This window comes from Stegostoma tigrinum, chromosome 6, assembly GCF_030684315.1.
Source record: "Stegostoma tigrinum isolate sSteTig4 chromosome 6, sSteTig4.hap1, whole genome shotgun sequence".
Taxonomy (NCBI): domain Eukaryota; kingdom Metazoa; phylum Chordata; class Chondrichthyes; order Orectolobiformes; family Stegostomatidae; genus Stegostoma; species Stegostoma tigrinum.
In genome coordinates this window covers 49,076,696-49,099,133 of record NC_081359.1, presented here as the reverse complement: position 1 = coordinate 49,099,133, position 22,438 = coordinate 49,076,696, and the positions used below count along the sequence as shown (strand labels likewise).

Sequence of the window (22,438 nt, the reverse complement as noted above, 5' to 3'; positions counted from 1 at the left end):
ACTGCTACCATTACTTCTGTCTTTACCAAGGAAGATGTTGTTGCCATGATACAATGTTGTTGTTCTAACTTTTAAATTCATTTTTTAAGGTCCGAGATCAAGAATTTCCATATCGACGTAACTTGGTACGAGTTATAATAAATGTAGATGATGCCAACGATCATGCCCCCTACTTCACTAGTGCTGTGTATCATAGTTCAGTCTTTGAGTCTGCTACCTTCGGCTCTGCTGTCCTGCAAGTTACAGCCCTGGACAAGGACAAAGGTCAAAATGCTGAACTACTGTACAGTATTGAAGGTGGTAAGTAATAATTTTTAAAAAGGCCGTGTTGTTGCAAAACTATAAGCACTAAAATTAGCAGTGTAAATAAGGATTGAATAATTCTACATTAGGTTTTCTGCCACAAACAAATTTTGTTTAAACTATTACCTTAATTTGAAATAAGCTGTGTATCATGAATAACATCCAGAAAATCTTCAAGGAGCTCCAATGCATTAGTTCACTGGAAATGTGATCACCCTATCCAAACTTCAGATTGAATCAAATGATTTGTTTCATTTAATGAAACAGCTTGTTGAGTTTCTTTCTTTACAGCAGATAAATTTTTTCTGTTTATTTGTGCATTACATTTGTACATTTAAAAATCAAGGCCTGTAGTTGGTCATCAACAGTAATCAAACCTACTCGTTATCAATTGGCTCCTGCTGAGTACTCTCACAATAGGCTAAAGAGTTTTAATCATTCTGTAAAAAGCTCTGACTCTGTAAAAGTTGACAATGACTACTTGAGCATTACAACTACCCTGAGATTTGGACAACTAAAATCTTCTTTCAAAACAAACCATGCCATAAAGTATCAGAGATAATGGGAACTGCAGAAGAGCCTAGGCCTGAAACGTCAGCTTTTGTGCTCCTAAGATGCTGCTTGGCCTGCTGTGTTCATCCAGCTCCACACTTTGTTATGCCATAAAGTATTCTGAGACATCCAGGTGTCAGAAAAGTGATACCAGATGTAACTGTCTCCTTAATACATGCAGTTAAAGCATCACTGAGTAGGATACAGAATACCTGCTGACACATCAAAAGAAGCCTTTTCATTCAAAGCAAAAAGGCTGCCCACACATTAAGGTCAGCAAAGCTCAAGTAGCTTCTTCTACAGTTCCATTTATCTTTCCAGTGCCACAGTGTCTGAAGCAGGGGTGTCATACCACATGGTCCCTGTCAACACAGGATTGAAATCCCACAGTATGTAGCAATGTCCTGTATTAGGGATTCTGCCTAGAACAGTATCAGGCTTCTCATTCAAATAGTCTTTTGTCTCCATGGAATAGTACATGTTGGAACATAGGCACTCAGGTGGTTGGCTAGACCCGTTTGAATTGAAAGGGAAATTGGGCACATTTTGAATACTGAAGGCATACAACAGCAACAAACAGAAGAACTGCCAGGGTATCAGCACCAGAACACAATGTTGTTTACCTCACTGCAGAACTCAGAGTTCTGATGCTACATTGTCAAAGCTGATCATATCTTTCACGTTGGTGTAGGAAGAGAAAATTATGCTAATATTTGGAAGGAAGACCATTTTGTCCAGATTAAATAGAACATCTCTGTTTCCATACTCAAATGCCCTGGCAGCATTTTCTCTGCCGTTGCGGGGCTAAGGATGTCAAGGCAGTTGTAGATTCATTGAATCCGACGGTGTGGGAAACAGGCCCTCCGACCCAAAAAGTCCACACCAACCCTCAGAGCATACCGCCCAGACCCACTACTTTATAATCCACCTAATCTACACATCTCTGAACACATTGGGCAATTTAGCATAACCAATCTACCTAGCCTGCACATCTTTGGACTGTGGGAGGAAGCCAGAGCACTGAGAGGAAAGCACACAGACACAGGGAGAATGTGCAAACTCCACACTGACAATCACCCAAGGGTAGAATCGAACCCGGATTCCTGGTTCTGTGAGCAGCAGTGCTAACCACTGAGGCACTATAAACATGCTGGAATTGAGGTTAGATTTGTTCAGCCAAAATCTGCAGCTTTATGATACAACACATGCAAATACTTTTCGCCATCATGCTTGACAGGGAGATGTGTCGATACTTCTGCAAGCACGGTGATTGACCTTGTTCTGGAACATGACACAATATTTGCATCATTCATACCCTGAGGCTCTACTTACTCCCTCCAGCAGATGAAAAACTGCTGCTGAAGAGCTAGATTTCCATGTTTCATGAATTCAGGCAGAATAGCATTTTGTATATTGCATAAACTGTTGCCACTACTTCCCTGACGGTGGTCAAGGAAGTTGGTGTGGTGCCAGTCAAGGGGGCAGCTTTGTCCTGGATCTTGCCAAACTACATCAGAGTTATTGGAGCTGAAACCATCAACCAAGTGGGGAATATTCCATTGCGCCCATTACCTATGGCTTGTAGATGGTGTAAATAAATTTCTTCTAATTTCCTCTCCAGTTCTTTTGCCAACTACTTTAAACCCATGATTTCTGATATTGATCACTTACCAAAGGAAATAGTTTTGCCCCAGTCAAATCAAAATTCTTCATAATGTTGAATCCACTAATAACAATTCTTCCTTCTAGTCTCAACCCATCTCCTCCCAGAAGAACAATCCCAGTCTTTTATCCTTCATAAAGTGTAATGCCCAAAATTGTACAAAATACATCAGCTGAAATCCAACCATAATCTGTAAAGGTTGAACAAGAGATCTCTGTTTTTATGCCTAATATCCTTATTTTAAAAGCCAGGGACACCATAATGTAACCTTAACTGCTCCATTAGATTCCCTACCCTTTGAAACATTTATGCGTACACCCATAGGTTCTTCTGCTTTTGCACTATCTTCAAAAAAAAATTGTCAACAAATTATAATGCTTCTTCATAGTGTTTTTTTCAAAGTACATTACTTCACCTAATTTGTAATAATTTATATCTGCTATGTGCCTTCCAATTCACCAGTCTTCCCTCATGAGATCTGCTACAATCCTGCACAATAGTTAGCAGGTCATCAACTATTTATCTACAAGTTGTGAAAAATTGTACTCCCAAAAGCCAACTCCACGTAACTTGTATGCTGACAATAAGCAGTACCCTATGATCAACCCTGGGGAACCTCCCTGAATTTGTTTCAGTAGTCAAACATAAATCCATTCATCACTAGTCTTTGCCTTCTGTTCTTTAGGCAATTTTCTGCCCAGGTCACTACATAACTTTGACACCATGTGCTTCTATTTCCTGAACAAACATTTGTTAATGCCTTTTGAAAGTCTATATATAAAATATCTATGACACTACGTTCAAACTGCCTTCTCCATATTTTCATCAATGGTCTGAATCAGCCTAATTAGACATGATTTGCACTGAACAAATCCTTGCTGCCTGTCTTTATTAACCATTCTTGCCTAAATCTGAATTCATTTTGTTCCTGCCAATGGTCTCTTTTAGTTTTCTGAATATTGGTATGAGGTGGATGAACACCAGCAGAGCTCTTTTTGAACAGAATTACAATGTTTGTAATTCACCTGTCCTCTGGCACCAGTTTCATAAGGATTATGGTCTGTTCTCTTACCCTGCTTGTCTTTCTGTAACAATATTTGATGTAGCCCATCTGGACTGGTAACTTTTTAACCTGCAGTGATTTCAACCTATTTAGCACCAATTTTTATCCTATCCTAAACCTCTAATTATCCCTCCAAATTTCAATTGACCCCTTTATTACGCTGTTGATACCTTAACATGGTAGGATTATACGATCAGTTTCTACAAAGCTTAGAAAGTGTGGGACAATGAATATCCTTTACTCATCTCCCCCCATGTCCCACATCCCACATTCCATCAGAAGAAAACACCATACTTGCCAAAGCTTGGGAATTGCTCCACTGTGAGATCTACACTGTTTTCTTGATGGGCCTGGCTGCTGTCCTAACAGAACCCAGAAGTGACCAGCCAGTCAGTTTCTGAGTGAGGGGTTGAAGTCCCTCTCAAACCTTGCTGTTGTCTTCCACAGCTTGCTATTGGTGTGGATTGGACACATTTTCCAAACAATTTTTGAGTTGGAAAGGGAAAGGAGCCTGTTCTGTGCAGCACCCTTCCATCCTGCCCAAGAGTGAAACCCAACTTTACACAAAATCATTCAATTGCATCAGAGTTTAGAAACAATCCATTAACTTCAGAGATAGTAGAAACTGCCAATGCTGGAGAATCTGAGATAAAAGGTGTAGAGCTGGATGAACACAACAGGCCAAACAGCATCAGAGGAGCAGGAAAGCTGACATTTCGGGTCTGGACTAAAACGTCAGCTTTTCTGCTCCTTTGATGATGCTTGGCCTGCTGTGTTCATCCAGCTGTACTCCTTGTTATCTCCATTAACTTCATTCTTATTTGTGAAAATGGATACATAATCATTCAGTCTCTCCATGCAAGCTCTTGATCTGCTTTCATGAGAATATATCCTTTTTTATCCCAAATAATTTATATTAAAACCTTTTGGGTTCCCCTTTATATTGCAGATAAATCATTCCTCATATCCTCCTTTCCATTCTTAAATGCTTTTTCATTTTGCATTCCAAAACTAAATATCCTGCTGATCAGCTACCACTTCTCTCTGAAATGACAGTGCCACATCATGTGTACTGCAGGAGTTGAAATCGGAGATTTCTACTGGTTATAAATTAATCCAAATATTAAATAAATATTCTGAAATTTTGTTTTAAGTATATCTGTCTCTTAGTGGCTAAAACTGTTTGCAAATCAAGGTAAAAATGCCAATTTTAAATTAAGCAGTCAACTTTCTTAAAACAGTGTAGTTTTTGTCTAATGTCTGCAAAAAACATAGCTTTTACTTTAAATTTGGAATTATTCTCTCTCCTTTTACAGGAAACAATGAAAATACTTTTAAAATTGAACCAGTTTTGGGAATTATTACTGTTTCTAAAGAACTTGATCTCTCATCCCTTGGACAGTACATTTTGACTGTTAAAGCTTCTGATCAAGGCTTCCCAGCACTTTCTGCTACAGCAATAGTACGTGTCTCTGTGACTCTTTCAGACAATGCACAACCGAAGTTCGTTGAGAAAGAATACACAATCGAGATCAATGAAAATGCCTGTACTGGGACTTCAGTGATTATGATCTCAGCAGTGAGTAAATCCACTATAGTTTATGAAATAAGAAGTGGAAATCCAGAAAGTGTCTTCGCAATAAACCCTTATTCTGGAGTCATTAGTGTTCAGAAAGCACTTGATTATGAACACATTCCCTTCTATCAGCTGATTGTTCAGGCATCCAATATGGCAGGAATGTCTTCAAATGTTACAGTCAGTATTCATGTTCTTGATGAAAATGACAATCTTCCAATATTTCTGCATTCACAGTACTCTGGCAGCATTAGTGAGGCTGCTCCAGTCAACAGTGCTGTGTTGATTGCTGGCAACAAACCACTTGTTATAAGAGCCGCTGATGCTGATTGTAACCAGAATGCATTGCTTGTCTATCAAATTGTTGAATCTACGGCAAATAAATATTTTTCAGTTGATTCAAGTACAGGTGCAATCAGGACTATAGCACATCTAGATCATGAAACAATTCCAATTTTCCATTTTCAAGTGCATGTCAGAGACAGCGGAAGTCCACAGCTCATAGCTGAAACTCCGGCAGAGGTTACCATTTATGTGATTGACATCAATGACTCGCCACCAAAATTCAGCCAAGACGTTTATGAAGCTGTTCTTCTTCTGCCAACATATAGCGGTGTTGAGGTTCTCACTGTGTCAGCCACAGATCCAGATTTTCAAATATTATCAGAATTAACTTATACGCTAATTGATGGAAATACAGGAAACTATTTCTTGATTGATCTGAAAAGTGGATTGGTCACCGTAAGGAATCACACTCTTATTGAAGAACTCTATAGACTTACTGTTCATGTATCTGACGGGACTTTCAGCAGCACAGCTCTGATAAAAATAAGAGTGAAAGATGCAATTGACAGTGGTCTGCAATTCACTCAAAGTTTCTATTCTTCTTCCATCTTGGAGAATAGCATGGAAATAAAAAAAGTAGCAGTGGTAAATGCAGTGGGTAACATGCTTAATGAGCCACTGAAATACCGGATACTGAATCCTGGTGACAAGTTTACAATTAAATCTACTTCAGGAATTGTGCAAACAATGCCTGTGTCATTTGACAGGGAAGAACAAGAATTTTATGAATTAGTAGTGGAAGCAAGTCGTGAGCATGATCCCTGGTGTGTTGCAAGAGTAGTCATTCAAGTCCAGGTTGAAGATATTAATGATAATCCCCCAGTATTTATAGGCCTGCCTTATTACGCTGCTGTTCAGGTTGATGCAGAACAAGGTGCTGTTATTTATCACATTACAGCCGTTGATCATGACAAGAGTAAAAATGGGGAGGTAACTTATTTTCTTAGGGATGGATATGGTCACTTTGAGATTAATCAATATACAGGTATTGTTATGTTAAAGAAACCTTTTGAATTTGATTTATCCAATGTTGAGTATAATGTTATAGTCATTGCCAAAGATGGAGGTACTCCTTCTCTTTCCACATTTGCAGAACTGCCTATCACAGTAGTTAACAAAGCAATGCCTGTCTTTGAAAAACCCTTTTATTCAAGAACTGTAAATGAAGACATACCGGCGTTCACCCCTGTACTCAGTATCAATGCATCAAGTCCTGAAGGTCAAAATCTAATATATACCATTACTGATGGAAATTCCTTAAATCAATTCAGTATAAATTTTGAAACAGGCGTCATTAGTGTCATTCGCCCTCTGGACTATGAAACTGAATCCAGCTATAAAATAACTGTAAAGACAACAGACTCTCTAACAGGTGCTCATGCTGAGGCGACTGTGGATATATCTGTAATCGATGTTAATGACAACCCTCCAGTTTTTGAAAAAACTAGGTATGAAGCAACCCTTTCTGAATCCTCAATGGTTGGAACCCCCGTACTGCAAGTCATAGCTTTGGATGCAGATTCTGAAAATGGAAGACTAATACGCTATCAGATTGTCCAGGACAATTTAAACAGCACGGACTACTTTCACATAGACAGCACAAGTGGATTGATTTTAACATCGCGCATGCTAGACTATGAGCTCATTCGACAATATAATTTTGTAGCTAGAGCAACAGACAATGGCATTCCCCCAATGAGTACTGATGTCCCAGTTGTTGTTTATGTAACTGATATGAATGATAGCCCCCCAGTCTTCAACCAGCTTCTCTATGAGTCCTATGTGAATGAACTTGCACCACGTGGTCATTTTGTAACATGCGTCCAGGCATCTGATGTCGATAGCTCTGATGCTGAGAAATTAGAGTACAGTATCCTATCTGGTAATGATCATATGAATTTTGTCATGAACAACAAAAGAGGCATTATTACACTTTCCAACCATCGCAAGCAAAGAATGGATTCTGTGTACAACTTGAATGTTTCTGTATCAGATGGAGTTTTTACTAGCACTGCTCAAGTGCACATCAATGTACTTGGTGCAAATTTATATAGTCCCGTCTTTTCAAGCAATGAGTATGTGGTGGAAATGAGAGAGAACTCTGCCATTGGAAGCAAGGTGATTCAGGCAATGGCTACTGATGGAGATTCGGGAGAATATGGGAATATTAATTACTTCATAGTGAATGATTTTGCAAGAGATCGGTTCTCTATTAATTCTGCAGGTCAGATGATTGTAACTGAAAAGCTAAACAGAGAATTTCCTGTGGAGAGAGAGATTAATGTTACAGTGATGGCTGTCGATGGTGGTGGTAGAGCAGCATATTGCACTGTGAAAGTCATTCTGGTAGATGACAATGACAATGCTCCCCAGTTTCTGGCCTCAGAATACAGGACAAGTGTCAAAGCAGATGTGACAAAAGGGTCGTTGATCATCCAGGTGGAGGCCTTTGATCCGGATGAGCGGGAAAATGCAAAGATCATATACTCGTTGTATTGTGAAGAATCAGATTATGTCGAAAATGCAGTAGACATTGATCATGAAACTGGATGGATTGTCACAAAGGGAAATTTTGACCATTTAGAAAATACAGTTCTTTCCTTCTTTGTAAAAGCTTCAGATTGTGGTATCCCTATGCGAAGTGTTCTGGTTCCTGTATATTTTCATGTGCTTCCTCCTGAAACAGATCTTCCAGCTTTTTTGCAGCATCAGTATACATTTGTGCTACCAGAGGATACCCCTATAGGAAGTACAGTTGGTACAATCCAAGTTTTGGCTCACCAGAATCTTTTGTTTAACATAATTAATGGAGGATTGTCAAAAAATAATCAAGATGGAATATTTGTGATTGATTCACACATTGGCATTTTAAAACTGGACAAGAGACTTGATTACGAAACAACTCCTTCTTATAAGTTTTTGGTCACAGTCACAGTGCACAATGGGAAAACAGACATCATTTTAACAACTAATGTTAAAATTGAAGTTGTGGATTTGAATGACAACAAACCTATCTTTCAGACCAATCCATATGAGGCTGTGGTCATGGAAGGTATGCCTATAGGCACCAAAGTAATTCAAATCCAAGCAGTTGATACAGATTCAGGAGTTAATGGACAAGTTGTATACAGTTTGCTGCCAGAAGGTCAGTCAGAACTTGAAGAAGTTAAAGAAATATTTGCTATTGACAACAACAGTGGCTGGATCAGAACACTTAAAGACCTTGACCATGAAAGGCATCCAACCTACACTTTTACAGTGGTAGCTTTGGACAATGGTAGGATGATATCGCTGTCCTCAACAGCGATAGTTCAAGTAGTTGTGACTGACATAAATGACAATGCTCCACATTTTGTGAATGACATATATAGGGGATCTGTTAAAGAAAGTGATTCACCTGGCGAAGTTATTGCAGTCCTTAGCACAAGAGATGATGACACATCTGCAATCAACCGCCAAGTCAGCTATCATATTACAGGTAAGATCTGAATATACTGTTTGGATAATCTTTGCATCTTAGACTGTAGGTTTACTTAGTTCACAAATACTGCTTTATTATTGGTGTCTCAATTCATTTTAATAGCCTTTAGATGGACAAAATTAATTTGCATGATACCAACTTTACATGGTATTTTATATGAATGCAGATGAAATTTACATATATGATAGATAAATTACATTAGATGTAGTTAAATGTTATTGAATCTAATTTGTTCCCATTCACACCAGTTTCATCTGGTAAATTGATCGAACAAGTTGCAACAACAGTGATGTGTTCTGCGTTTTTACCAAATATAGATCTTTTTAAAGAATCAAATTTTGCATGTTTAGTAAATGCAATGTTAACTTTGCACTATTGTCTAAATCATAAATAACGCCATTGTTTTATATTGTAGTTTTCATGGAACTTACCAAAAAAAGGATTGTTGACCAAATACTAAATTTAGAAATACATGTCCCTGATTCTCAAATTACACTCTTTTTTTAAAACAGGGCAGAGGACAAAATACCAGCATTTGGAGATTGAAACAGAGAGATATTATTTTCAAAGTGTAAAATACAATCAAACTGATTACAGTGCCAGAGTAGATTTTTTTGTCAAATTCCATATGGGCCAACCCTTTCTAAGACTAACTCACCTTGTCCAATTCCCCCAAACCCCTGCTACGTTTTTAGATCCATAGATTTTTACAGCATAGAATGAGGCCAATTGGCCTATCATGTTCATATTGGTCAACATCAATCTGGCTATACTAATTCAGCTTTCCAGCTTTTGGTCCATAGCCCTGGACCCTATGGCAACATCTAAACACTTGTTTAAATGTTAATAGTGGTAGACTCAACCACACTTTCAGATGGTGATTTCCAAACTCCCACCACCCTCTGAATGAGAAGGTTTACCTCAATTCTTCTTTTAGCTTTTACCTTAAACCTATGACCCCTGATTATTGACCCACCTATGAAGGGGAAAAAGTCCCTTCCCATCCTATGCCCCTCATTGTTGTAGAAATTTTTATTATTTCTACTTAACAAATAATGAGACTTGACTCCAGCTTCCGTTTGAAGCATTTATTTTCTTACTTGGTACCAAGGAGAGTGAGTGTCAATCTCCTCCAGCACCCAACTCTGCTAATGCAGAGTTTAACAATCTCTTTTATTCCATTAACTTCAGAGCAGGGTGTTCCCGTGACATCTTGTGTTTGTCAATTCATTCATTGTAAGTTTAAAGAAAACAGGCGCTGCTCAAGGTAACAGGAATGCTGTCTTACAAATACCTTAATAATTACTTCTTCAAATGACCTTCGGCATGCAACTATCATAGGGAGTGATATGCAGTTTGATCAGTAACTAGGCTCCACAGGGATACAAGGGACATCTCTAATTCAGCCTAAAACCTTGGTATCGTGACAATATAATCAAGAGATCATCCTCTAGCTCTAGCTAAGATTACATGCACGTAGTGCTAATGCAGTCTGAGTAACTACCTCCCGACTTTTGCTAAGCTCATTAAAACCCCACATGCTAAACTAATTAAAAATTCTTTCTCTACGCCATCAGTTTCTCCCATGTCTGCCCTTTCTGTGTTGGCCTAAATTCCCGTCTACATTTGCAACGTAATTTCTGCCTTGGCCTAAATTCCCATCTACCTTCGTGATGTAATATTTTTTCCTCCACACTCGTAATCTTATACACCTGTCTCAGGTCTTCCCTCAAACTTCAATCTTCTGAGAAAAACAACACCTGCCGAATCAGGCTTTCCTCGTGTCTCAGATCACCCAACACAAGAAGCATCCTGGTAAATTTCCTGTGTCCTCTGTCCAGTGTAATCACATCCTTTCATAATGCAGTGACCAGAACTATGGCTGTAGCCAAACAGCATTTGATTTAGTTCCAGCATAAAATTTAATTATACCAGGAATGAGAACACTCTGACAATTCTGGATTTTGTGATGTTTAATGAGGTAGATGGATTAGGGAGTGAAAAGTGAAGTGACACGATATGATAGAATTCACCCTGTAGTTTGAGAGGGAGAATGTGTAATCACATGGAAAAGTATAACAATTGAGTGAAGGTAACTAAAGAGACATGAGGGAGGATTGGACAAGAGTTGATTGAAAGGGGAGCCTAGCAGGAAAGAGAGTGAGGCAGCAATGGAAAATTACAGCATAGGAACAGGCCCTTCGGCCCTCCAAGCCTACACTCATCCAGGTCCTCAATCTAAACCTGTCAACTATTTTCCAAAGACTTGTATGCCTCTACTCCCTGCCCATTCATGTATCTGTTGAGATGATGCTATTATGCCTGCCTCTACCACCTCTGCTGGCAACGCGCTCCAGGCACCCACAACCCTCTGCGTAATGAACTTTCCATGCATATCTCCCTTAAAATTTTTCCCTCTCACCTTGAAATTGTGACCCCTAGCAATTGAGTCCCCCACTCTGGGGGGAAAAAGTTTCTTGCTATCCACCCTGTCTATACCTCACATGATTTTGTAGACCTCAATCAGGTCCCCCCATTGACCTCTGTCTTTCTAATGTAAATAATCATAATCTACTCAACCTCTCTTCATAGCTTGCAACCTCCATATCAGGTAACATCCTGGTGAATCTCCTCTGCACCCTCTCCAAAGCAGCCACATCTTTTGGTAATGTGGCGACCAGAACTGTATGCAGTATTCCAAATATGGTCGAACCAAAGTCCTATACAACTGTAACAAGACCTGCCAACTCTTGTACTCAATACCCTGTCCGATGAACGAAAGCATGCCATATGCCGCCTTGACCACCCTATTGACCTGCATTGCCACCTTCAGAGTACAATGGACCTGAACACCCAGATCTCTTTGTGCATCAATTTTCCCACTGGGCTTTTCCATTTACCATATAGTTTGCTCTTGAATTGGATCTTCTAAAATGCATCACCTTGCATTTGCCTGGATTGAACTCCATCTGTCATTTCTCTGCCCAACTCTCCAATCTAACTATATTCTGCTGCATTCTCCGACAGTCCCCTTCACTATCTGCTACTCCACCAGTCTTAGTGCCATCTGCAAACTTGCTAATCAGCCCATCTATACCTTCCTCCAGATCATTTATGTATATCCCAAAAACAGTGGTCCCAACACGGATCTCTGTAGAACACAACTGGTCACAGTTCTCCATTTTGAGAAACTCCCTTCCACTACAACTGCCTTCTGTTGCCCAGCCAGTTCTCTATCCATCTAGCTAGTACAACCTGAACCCCATGCGACTTCACTTTCTCCATCAGCCTACCATGGGGAACCTTATCAAACACCTTGCTGAAGTCCATGTATATGACATCTACAGCCTTTCCCTCATTTATCAACTTTGTCACTTCCTCAAAGAATTCTATCAAAATGGTAAGACATCTCCTTCCCTGACAAAACCATGCTTCCTGTCACAAATAAGTCCATTTTCTTCCAAATGTAAATAGATCTTATCCCTCAGCATCTTCTCCAGCAGCGTCCCCACCACTGACATCAGGCTCACCAGTCTAACGTTACCTGCATTATCCTTGCTACCCTTCTTAAGGGGACAATATTAGCAATTCTCCAGTCCTCCAGGACATCACCTGTACTCAAGGATGCTGCAAAGATTTCTGTTAAGGCCCCAGCTGTTTCCTCTCTCACTTCCCTCAGTAACCTGGGATAGATCCCATCTGGACTTGTCCACCCTAATGCCTTTTAGAATACCCAACACTTACCCCTCCTTATGCCGACTTGACCAAGAGTAATCAAACATCTATCCCTCACCTCAATATCCATCATGCCTCTTTCCTCGGTGAATATCAACGCAAAGTACTCATTAAGAATCTCATTCATTTTCTCTGACCCCCTCACATAACTTCCCTCCTTTGTCCTTGAGTGGGCCAACCCTTTCTCTTGTTACCCTTTTGCTCCTTGTGTACGAATAAAAGGCTCTGGAATTTTCCTTAACCCTGTTTGCTAAAGATATTTCATGACCTCTTTTAGCCCTCTTAATTCCTTGTTTCAGATTGGTCCTATCTTCCCGTTATTCTTCCAAAGCTTCGTCTGTTTTCAGTTACCTAGACATAACGTATGCTTCCTTTTTCCTCTTTGCTAGTCTCACAATTTCACCTGTCATCCATGGTTCCCTAATCTTGCCCTTTCTGTCCCTCATTTTCACAAGGACATGTCTGTCCTGCACTCTAATCAACGTCTCTTTAAAAGCCTCCCGCATGTAGCATAAATCCAACATATGGATGAGTGTAATTGGGATTAAGAATCCAGCAGTTCTAGTTCACAGCATCAAAAGATGATCTCACCAAAGCAGCATATGATGTATTTATTCTTCATCAAACTTTTATTCAAAAGTCACAACACTAAGTGTTTAATGTTGACTCTGCAAATATAGGGTACAGTAGAATAGTGGATATGATACTGCCCTAAAATTACTAAGAGATGTGAACTAATTAGCCTGGAAACGTGAATAGTCTAAAACTGTACTCCGGAAAAATGATCAATAATCTGCATAATGTTTCTACTTCCAAAGCCTTTTCACATTGGCCATTAAATAAGGTGCAGAAAAAAATGACATTCACTCTAACATTGCCACCTCTTTTAGGTATGTGAAAAAATGTACCTGAAACATGAAATATGTAGTCAGATGGCACTGATGGTATGAGAAATGTCTAATGTTCTGAGGTTTGTGGTTTCCATCCCACAACAATGTTGTCAACTCTTAATTGCAATGAGAAATGGCTGAGCGAGCCATTTAGTTTCAAATCACTACAAATAATAAGCATTGGTTCAAGAAGAAGATCCACTACCATATTAGGGCAATTAGGATTATGCTTATTACCTACGCCTACATCTTGAAGGGAAAAGTAATGTATGAATAAAATAAGTAGGTTGGTATTCAGACTTTGATACATTATCAGTGAAATCATTCATGCCCACTGCTCTTTGTGCACAGTTCTATTTAGAAATGAACAGCAGTTGAAACCATAGACAATATGTTATTATGTGGATAAGTGTCTAAAGGTAAAATTAAGTCTGATTTCAAGTACAATCAGCAGATTCTTTCTTGAAAAGAAACAATGCGCTGTAGTTTCCACTCTGCTGCACTAGTATTCCCATGTAAAAGCACCATTATCTGTCCCAAAATATCTCCAAAATAATGAAGTCAAATTGTATTTGGTACAACTTGAATTTTTTGTAGTCTTCAGGACAAGTTGAGAATGCACCAGGCTGAAAGCGGTCACAATTTGATTTGATTATTTACTTATTGTTAGGTGTATCTATGTACAGTGAAAAACTTTGTTTAGGAGCACTACAGACAGATCATAGAGAAAGGAAAATAAATTGGAGGCATACAGGTTACACTGCACAGGGTGTGGGCTAGGCAAGATCAACATTAGCAAGTATTGCATTATTTGAAATTAGAGTCCATTCATCAGTCTAATAACAGCTGGGAGGAAGCTGTTCATGAACCTGCTGGTGCATGTATTCAAGCTTCTGTATCTTCTGCCTGATGGAAGAGGTTGTAGGAGAGCATTACTGGATACAATGGGTCTTTGATGACATTGTCAGCCTTTCTGCACAATGAGCCATGTAAATGGAGTCCATAGATGGAAGAGATAGCATAGCTGGAGGAACAAAGCAGGCCAGGCAGCATCAGAGGAGCAGGAAGTTTGACGCTTTGGGTCAGGACCCTTCTTCAGAAATGGAGGATGGAGAGGATAACTACTTCAAGGTGGGCAACCTTGGAAGAGGCTTCACGGTGGGATTATAACTTATTCTGATTTATCACTGTTAGATATCTGTCCTACCACAATGATGTCATCAGCAAACTTGTAGATGCTCATTTGGAATTTGCTAACATAGTCATGAGTGTGCAGGGAGTACAAGCGGGGTCTGAGGGGCTTCAGTGTTGAGTGTTATTGTGGGAGGAGATGCAGTTGTCTACATTCATTGATTGCAGTCTGTGGATCAGAAAGCAGAGGATCCAGATGGAGAGGGCAGAGCTAACACCAAGTACTCTGCATTTTGAACAAAAACTAAGTTGCTGGAAAAGCCCAGCAAGTCTGGTAGCATCTGTGAAGGAAAAAACACAATTAACATTTTGGGTCCAGTGACCCTTCCTCAGAACTGATGGTGGCTGGGAAAACATTAGTTTATATGCAGAAAGTAGGGAGGTAGGTGGGGCAGGGAGTAAACAATAGGATAGAGCCCAGAGAGAGAGAGAGAGAGAGACAGTTGGACAGACAAAGGAGTTGATAACGATCAGGCTGGGAGGGCGAATGGGGACTATTAGTGACTAACTAAATGGTGTTGAAGGTAGTCAATGAAAAAGAGTCTGACCTAGGTGTCCTTGCTGCCCAGCTGTTTTGGTGATGAGTGCAGGGCTAGGGAAAGGGTGTTCTTGTTTAAGGGTGGACTTGTTTTGTCTGTGTTAGCAAATTGCAGGAGATCGAGGCAGGTTGGGAGACTAGAGTTCATGTGGACCATGAGCAGCCTCTCAAACCTCATGACTGTGCAGATCAGAGCCACTGGGTGGTAGTCATTAAGGCATGCTGCATGTGCTTTCTTTAGGTACTAGGGTGATGGTGGTCTTGAAGCAGATGGGGACATCAGCTTATAGGAGGAAGAGGATGAAGGTATTGTTGAATACATCTGCCAGTTGGTCCACCCAGGATCTAAAAGCTGGGGACTTCTTCAGAGCCTGTCATTTTCTGAGGGTTGATTTCCAGGAAGATCAATCTGACATGTGCAGTGGTGGCAGTGGGCATAAGTGCATCCAGGGCTGTTGGTGCAGGTGAAACCATACCACTGGCATTCTATTTGAACCAAGCATAGAAAGCATTGAGCATATCAGGGAAGGATGTGTCATTGAAGGAAGGAAGGCAGACTGGCTCAAGACAAAAAAGTGTCATGACAGCTTGCACCAATCTGCCTAAATACCAGGTGTACATCGATGCAATGAAAGCTTGTGGTTGATAATCACTCCTGGCTGATCTATGGGTACCTCAGTTCCTAAATGTATGCAGCAGATGATGTCCTGCACCTCCCAGAAGCTTTCCAGAAACATACATCCAAGCAACAACTCCTTCTAGCTAGCATTGCCGCAGATACACAATTGCTAGCTCTGTCAAACAACCTATCAGTCACTTGTAACAAAGTGTGGGGCTGGATGAACACAGCAGCATCTTAGGAGCACAAAAGCTGACATTTCAGGCCTAGACCATTCATCAGAAAAGGTTCATCCAGCCCCACACTTCTTTAGCTTGGATTCTCCAGCATCTGCAGTTCCCATTATCTCTCATCAGTCACTTGTCTTGTGCATTTATGGTTTGTTGACTTGCAGGGTCATGCACTGTCTCCAACACAGAGGATGATGGTGGCTTTGAAACCGATTGTTTCCAGATCAGGTTTGAAGATTTGTTTCCACGAGTCGTAAATCTCTGCCATCATCTAACATGATAGCCCAAGTCTCAGGTATTTTGAAGAAGCATATCCTCCATCTACAGAATACTGGTAATGGCTTCCTGCAACCTGCATCTCTGGGGAGCAGGCCATTATAGTTGTAGATCCTGCTACTCATGCATATGTGCATTCTGTTGCTAATCTTGAAGGTAATTGAGTATCTATAATAGCTGAATGCTGTACCCATGATGATCTGATTGATCAGAACTCCAAAGTGCAGATCAAATTTTCAAAACACAAAAATATACTAAGTAAACTCTCGGCAGAGGTACTGTGATAGAAGTGTTTCACACAAGTAACTAAGAAAGCAGTTGTGATACTGGGGCAGCACAGTGGCTCAGTGGTTAGCACTGCAGCCTCACAGCACCAAGTACCCGGGTTCGATTCCAGCCTCAGGTAACTTTCTGTGTGGAGTTTGCACATTCTCCCCGTGTCTGCGTGGGTTTCCTCCGGGTGCTCCCGTTTCCTCCCACAATCCAAAGGTGTGCTGACTAGGTGGATTGGCCATGCTGAATTGCCCATAGTGCTCAGGGGTGTGTGTGGGTTATAGGGGGGATGGGTCTGGGTGGCATGCTGCAAGGGGCGGTGTGGACTTGTTGGGCCGGAGGGCCTGTTTCCACACTGTAGGTAATCTAATCTAATCTTAAATTACAGCCAGCATATGTCTGCTGGAATATTATGTGCCTCCTCTATTGATCTTCGGTCATAAATATCTTTCTCTGTCAAATTCTTGTGTCAGGAAAATTAGCTAGAGCGCCACTGTACCTGTAGTTAGATGATGGTTACTCTGAGGCTTAGAGAATTCTGTGAGAGCCTCTTTAGAGCTGTTGGTTGTTAATTCTATCAGATGCCATTGCTCTTACACTGATTTTCAAATACCCTTTTTGTCATATACCCTTGATGATATTTCAATTTCTTAATTTTGACAACAAAGGATCAATCCTATTCAATTAGATTTAAATTTAATTGGTTTTTAGTCTCTAAGTACCTTGTTTAAGTTATTTGGCTTATATTCAAACTGGTTGCCCTGCTAACAAAACAAAACTGCTGCCTGGATTGCTAACCATACAGCCTTTGATACAAATGTTTCGATTTCAGGAGCTCTATACACCTGCAAACCCGCAAACTACTGCCTGCAGACATTTTATTTTAATCTCTAAACCTACAAAAAGCACATCATGTTTTAAAGGGACTACACATTCTTCCCCAGTATCATTTTACAAGCGTCAAATTCTAATGTCCTGCCTTCCAATCCACAAATACTCTACCCAACTTCGCAACACCACCTCTTCTTAAGGAATAAAACAAACCATCATGTTGAAAAGATGGCCTTTTTTTTGTCTAAACCTTACTGCCATTATTACTGAACCTATAGGCCGTTAATCTAGATTTACACATTTCAAACTAATTCTGTATACATATAACATTGAACACTACCATTTCTCTCCTACTTACAAGGTTTTCTTTTGAATCCACAATATTGCATCTGCACTAACATTTTCATAAGCCGCAGCATGTACAATCTGTAATTTAAATGCTTGTAACATAAGACTCCAATGAAATAGTCTGGTGTTCTTGTCTTTAACACTTTACAAAAATGTCAAAAGATTGTGATCAGTGTACACAACCATCTCTGATGCATTGTTTGCAATGTAAACATTAAAACGTTATAAGGCTACGATCAAACTCAAGTCCTTTTCAATGGTTGAATATTGTTTCTGGTGGATGTTGAGATTTTTTGAAAAAATAACTGGTTGGCCTTTCAATTCCACAATCATCCTCCCGTAACAAAATAGTTCCAACCCCTATTTCACATGCGCAATGGTGACTGTTAAAGTTTCAAGAAATTTGGCATGGAAAAAACTTTTGAGATGGTTAATGCTACTTTTAAAATCACAAATACCTCCTTGCATTGTACTGTCCACCAGAATTTTTCTTTAACAAACCTGTCAGCAGTTCACCATGCTCCTAAAGCTTGGCACAAATTTCCTATAAATTCCACTCAGTCCCAAAAATTATAGCACTTCTTTCTTCAAAGGTGGTCTTAAAAATTTCCTTGATGACCTTTGTCTTCACGTTACTCGCTGTCATTCGTCCATATCTGATGTTGTGTCCTGAGATATCATTTCCACCTTCACAAATTCTGTCTTTGCCAAGTTTATAACCAACTTTTTCTTCCATAGTCTGTAAAAGATGTCTGCTAAACGTGTCATGTGATCTGTCAACAAATGGCTAAAGATCACTAAGTCAGCTATATACATAGCACAATTAGTCAAGCGAGTTTTGAGAACATTTGTAGCTCAGGTTGAGGTTCTGGATGAAATCTTCTCAAAACTCGCTCGCACCTATGGGCACAATACACTAAAACAGGCCCAAAGGTGGGAAACCAATGCCATCTGACAGAGTGCCACCCACGAACAGCTGTACTTCCTGCACAAATGCCTAAACCTACATCCAGAACAATTAGTCAATCCTACCACAACTCTATTCATAAGTCTTTGAAAAATGGCTGGTGCGTTCTTCATTCCAAAAGGCATTACTTTGAATTGAAAGAGCCCATTTGGGGTTACAAGAGCAGAAACATCTTTCGCTCTCTCCGCCAAAGGTACACTCTAGTAACTGCAAAGTAAGTCCAACATTGTGATGTAATTGGCTTGTCTTATTTTCCACATACCTAATTTCAAGGCTGGAGGACAGGGAGTCTGATTTAGTCATGGCGTTAACCTTCCAATAATCTATACAGAATTGTTGCGTACCATTAGGTTTGAAAACCAACACGATCGGTGAACTCTGACTCTCTTTGACTCAGCTCAGTGACATCTTGCAGCATTGCTTCCAATTTTTTCTGTACCTGTGCTGCTTTGAGAGGACTAAGCCTGTTAGAGATGTTGTTTCATTGGAACTGCAGTCCCTGCGTCAACCTCATGTATTATGTTATTAGTCTTCCCCATTCTATTTCTACATAGTTCGTCATAGTGCTGCAAGAAGTCTTTCAATGCAGTTTTCTGCTCCTGAGACAGATAGCACACTACCCTAACCTATTCTTTAACGATTTCCTCAAAGTTTAAATTATTCTGAGGCATATCAAAATCCAAATTATCTAGATTTGATTTGTCACTCTGAGTGACAGTAGCTAATACCTGTTTCTCCAGTTCCCTTTCCCTGTCATAGTGATTTCAGCATTTTCATCTGACATACCCAATAATTTTTTTTTCAATCTGGCATCTTTAGCAGATAATTTACCTGACTTAACTTCTTCTCAAGCTGTGTCCCACCTTTTAGTGAAAACAGCTGAGAGCTTGCGCCTCTTTTTCACCCTCTTCATCCTTTATCCTCAGCCTATTACTGTAACAAGTCCATGTCCTTACCCCTCTTTGGCACACAAGCTTTAACAGTGCATATACCTCTTGCTTTCCCTCTGTGCAAGAAAAAATGGACTAAAGCTTAGAGACGAGTGGAGATATGAGGTAGGCAGAGGCAACAAGTTGCCCTCCAGTGACAGATAACTCATTGGCTTTTGGCAAGATATCTCCACTTGCTCCACTACAAAGGAGATTCTGTTCCATGAAGGCATAAATGTTAGCAGCAATCTGCCACGAGAGCCTGAAACTTTTGAGCACTGGTGTTCACACATAGTGCAAGAGCTGGTCTTCTACCTGAAATCTCTGCATTGCTGGGTCACACCTCTAACTGGCTGAATCTCGGCATCCATTCCCACTATCTTGTGGAGGGGCAAGTGGCTGAGGTGATGGCAGCTGGTGCTGATGTGAATGTTGTTCCTTTTGCCGGTGGACCAGTTGGTAGTGCTAAGTTTCGTCCTGATCTACGTCAGCACAGATGAATGGTGGAGTTGGATAAGCTGCTCCCTAACAGCTCTGAACACTTCCAGCAGGGAAGTTGGAATGTGATGTACATTTTAAGCAATCGGTAGTCACCTGACAAGCAGTCATAAAACTATCTGTAAAGAGTACTTTAAGCAGTAGACTTTTATCTCGCCATGGCTAGAACTTTTTACAGTGACTGAATAAAGTCTTCATAGCTTGGAAATCAGACATAATTTCTATTGCAGTGCTCTCACCACCTCCAATCTGCCAGGTTATCGGGCATGGTCTGGAACTCCTATATTGTTGGGAAAGAGAAAACGCATGGATACATTAGTCCCTAATTTTACTCTTAATGGTTTCCCACTTCAGCCACATGTATCCCTGCTGCACCCAACTCAACTGATCCTAGAAAAGCAAGAAAGAGCACATCAAGACCCATACTCAGTATCATTATCTGCAACATTCCCAACTTGCATGCTCCCAAACCTGTTTCCGCCAGCCTGAGAAAATTCCACCTTGTGATTGCAAATGTAGTATTCTATTTACTTACGGATAATCTGTTGTCGACCTTATAATTTGATACCACCATTACTATAACTGCTGCTATATTTGCATTCTATTTTTGCAACAATTGTGTACTCAGTTGCAAAAAAAGTTTACCTGATTTAGGCAATCAGTCTAGTGGCCAGCAGATTTATGTGCATCATAGAAAATGACTCTTAATTCTGTTAAGGGTTTGTATTTACACGACAGTTTTGCAACCACTGCATATTTTGAAAAGGCAAGTGTGGAAACAGTAGATTCATCTTTAGATTTTTATTCCAACCTAACTCTGGGAGGCCTCACTATTGGCTGATGTGTGGACTGGAAATGCCGTAAAAGAAAGGCTTTAGTTTGTGAAGTGCCTTCATGACCACTGTCACAACCTTGTGAAGTGTAACTGATGTTTTAGCATAGACAGCACTGAAACTTGTGTGTAAAGAGCAAAATCCAACAACCAGAAATGTGATAATGACCAGGTAATCTGTTATTATAATTCTGATAGGAGGGGGTAAACATTGATCAAGGGTAACGTTCCCAACTCCTCTTCCAGATAGTGTAATTTGTTCGCCCAAGAAGGCAGACCATGCTCCCACTCCATCAGCTTTGCACAGGAATGCCAGCCGAGATTTTTGTACTCAGGACCTGGAGTGGAACTTTAGTCACAACCATCTGGCTTACAGTCAAGTTACTACCGACTATGCTGCAGTTGATACTAATGTAGCATTCATGCTGCTGGTTAATGCTGTGATATAGGTCGATGCTATGTCTTGTTACTGTGAAATGATTGGATTTGAGCTCTGTTCATATCAGTTTCCAGTTTTTAATTAGTATCAGCGGATCTATAAGCAAGTCCTGCAAATGCTGCACAAATGTAGGACAGGTTTCTGTGTCCGGAAAATGACATTGATTAAACTTGGGTGTAGGAACGTGTCTGCAGGTATTTTCCTTGAAGTACATTCTAAGCTCCTTTTAAGTAATTCTAGATATGTGGGCTGAATTTCATATGAGGCACAGGATTACTTGTGCCCCAATCTAAACATTATGTTCCTACCAAGAAAAATGTTTCCACCAAGGGAAGCACTGAGTGCCCTGCAAACAAAGGCTGGAATTAGACATTATTCTTCTGAATTAAAAAGTCTCAGATCAAAATTAAAAGCCAGTTCTAAATTAACAGTTCTTCAGCTCTTCAGGCTTGCGGTACTGAATCATTTAAGAATAGTTGAGAATCACAATGAACATTAAGGTGATAGGCCTTGGTGAGGGGAGGTTGGGGCTTGAAACGGGAGGGGAAATAAAATCTTGAATTGGTGTAGTGTGCCCATTTATCTGCCACCAGCCTACACAGAGAACACTGCTCATTTCAGTTCTTAGCATGACCCTTTCTGCCACCATTAAATCTTAGCAGTGGCAGAATGAGACCCTTAGTGGGAATTAATTGCACACCTACAGGCCTCAGTCGGCTCATTGCCAGGCAGGGAACCTTGCACCACTCTACTGTTGAAAATATTGCATTGGATGCAGGGGCAAGCAGGTGGGTGGTATACAAGTTCCTTTTGGATTTAACTAGCCCTCCTCACATTCAAACCCATTGGTAGGAATGTA

General features: G+C 40.3%; 1 protein-coding gene across 7 annotated transcripts in view; it reads left to right on the top strand.

The window, feature by feature from the left end:
• fat3a (FAT atypical cadherin 3a) overlaps positions 1-22,438 on the top strand; it is an 808,281-nt gene that overhangs the window by 662,593 nt on the left and 123,250 nt on the right. For all 7 annotated transcript variants that reach the window (XM_059646553.1, XM_059646555.1, XM_059646551.1 and 4 more), the window contains 2 exons: positions 90-300; positions 4,898-8,980. In XM_059646553.1, the coding sequence (XP_059502536.1) occupies positions 90-300; positions 4,898-8,980 (4,294 nt within the window). The remainder of the gene's footprint in view (positions 1-89; positions 301-4,897; positions 8,981-22,438) is intronic.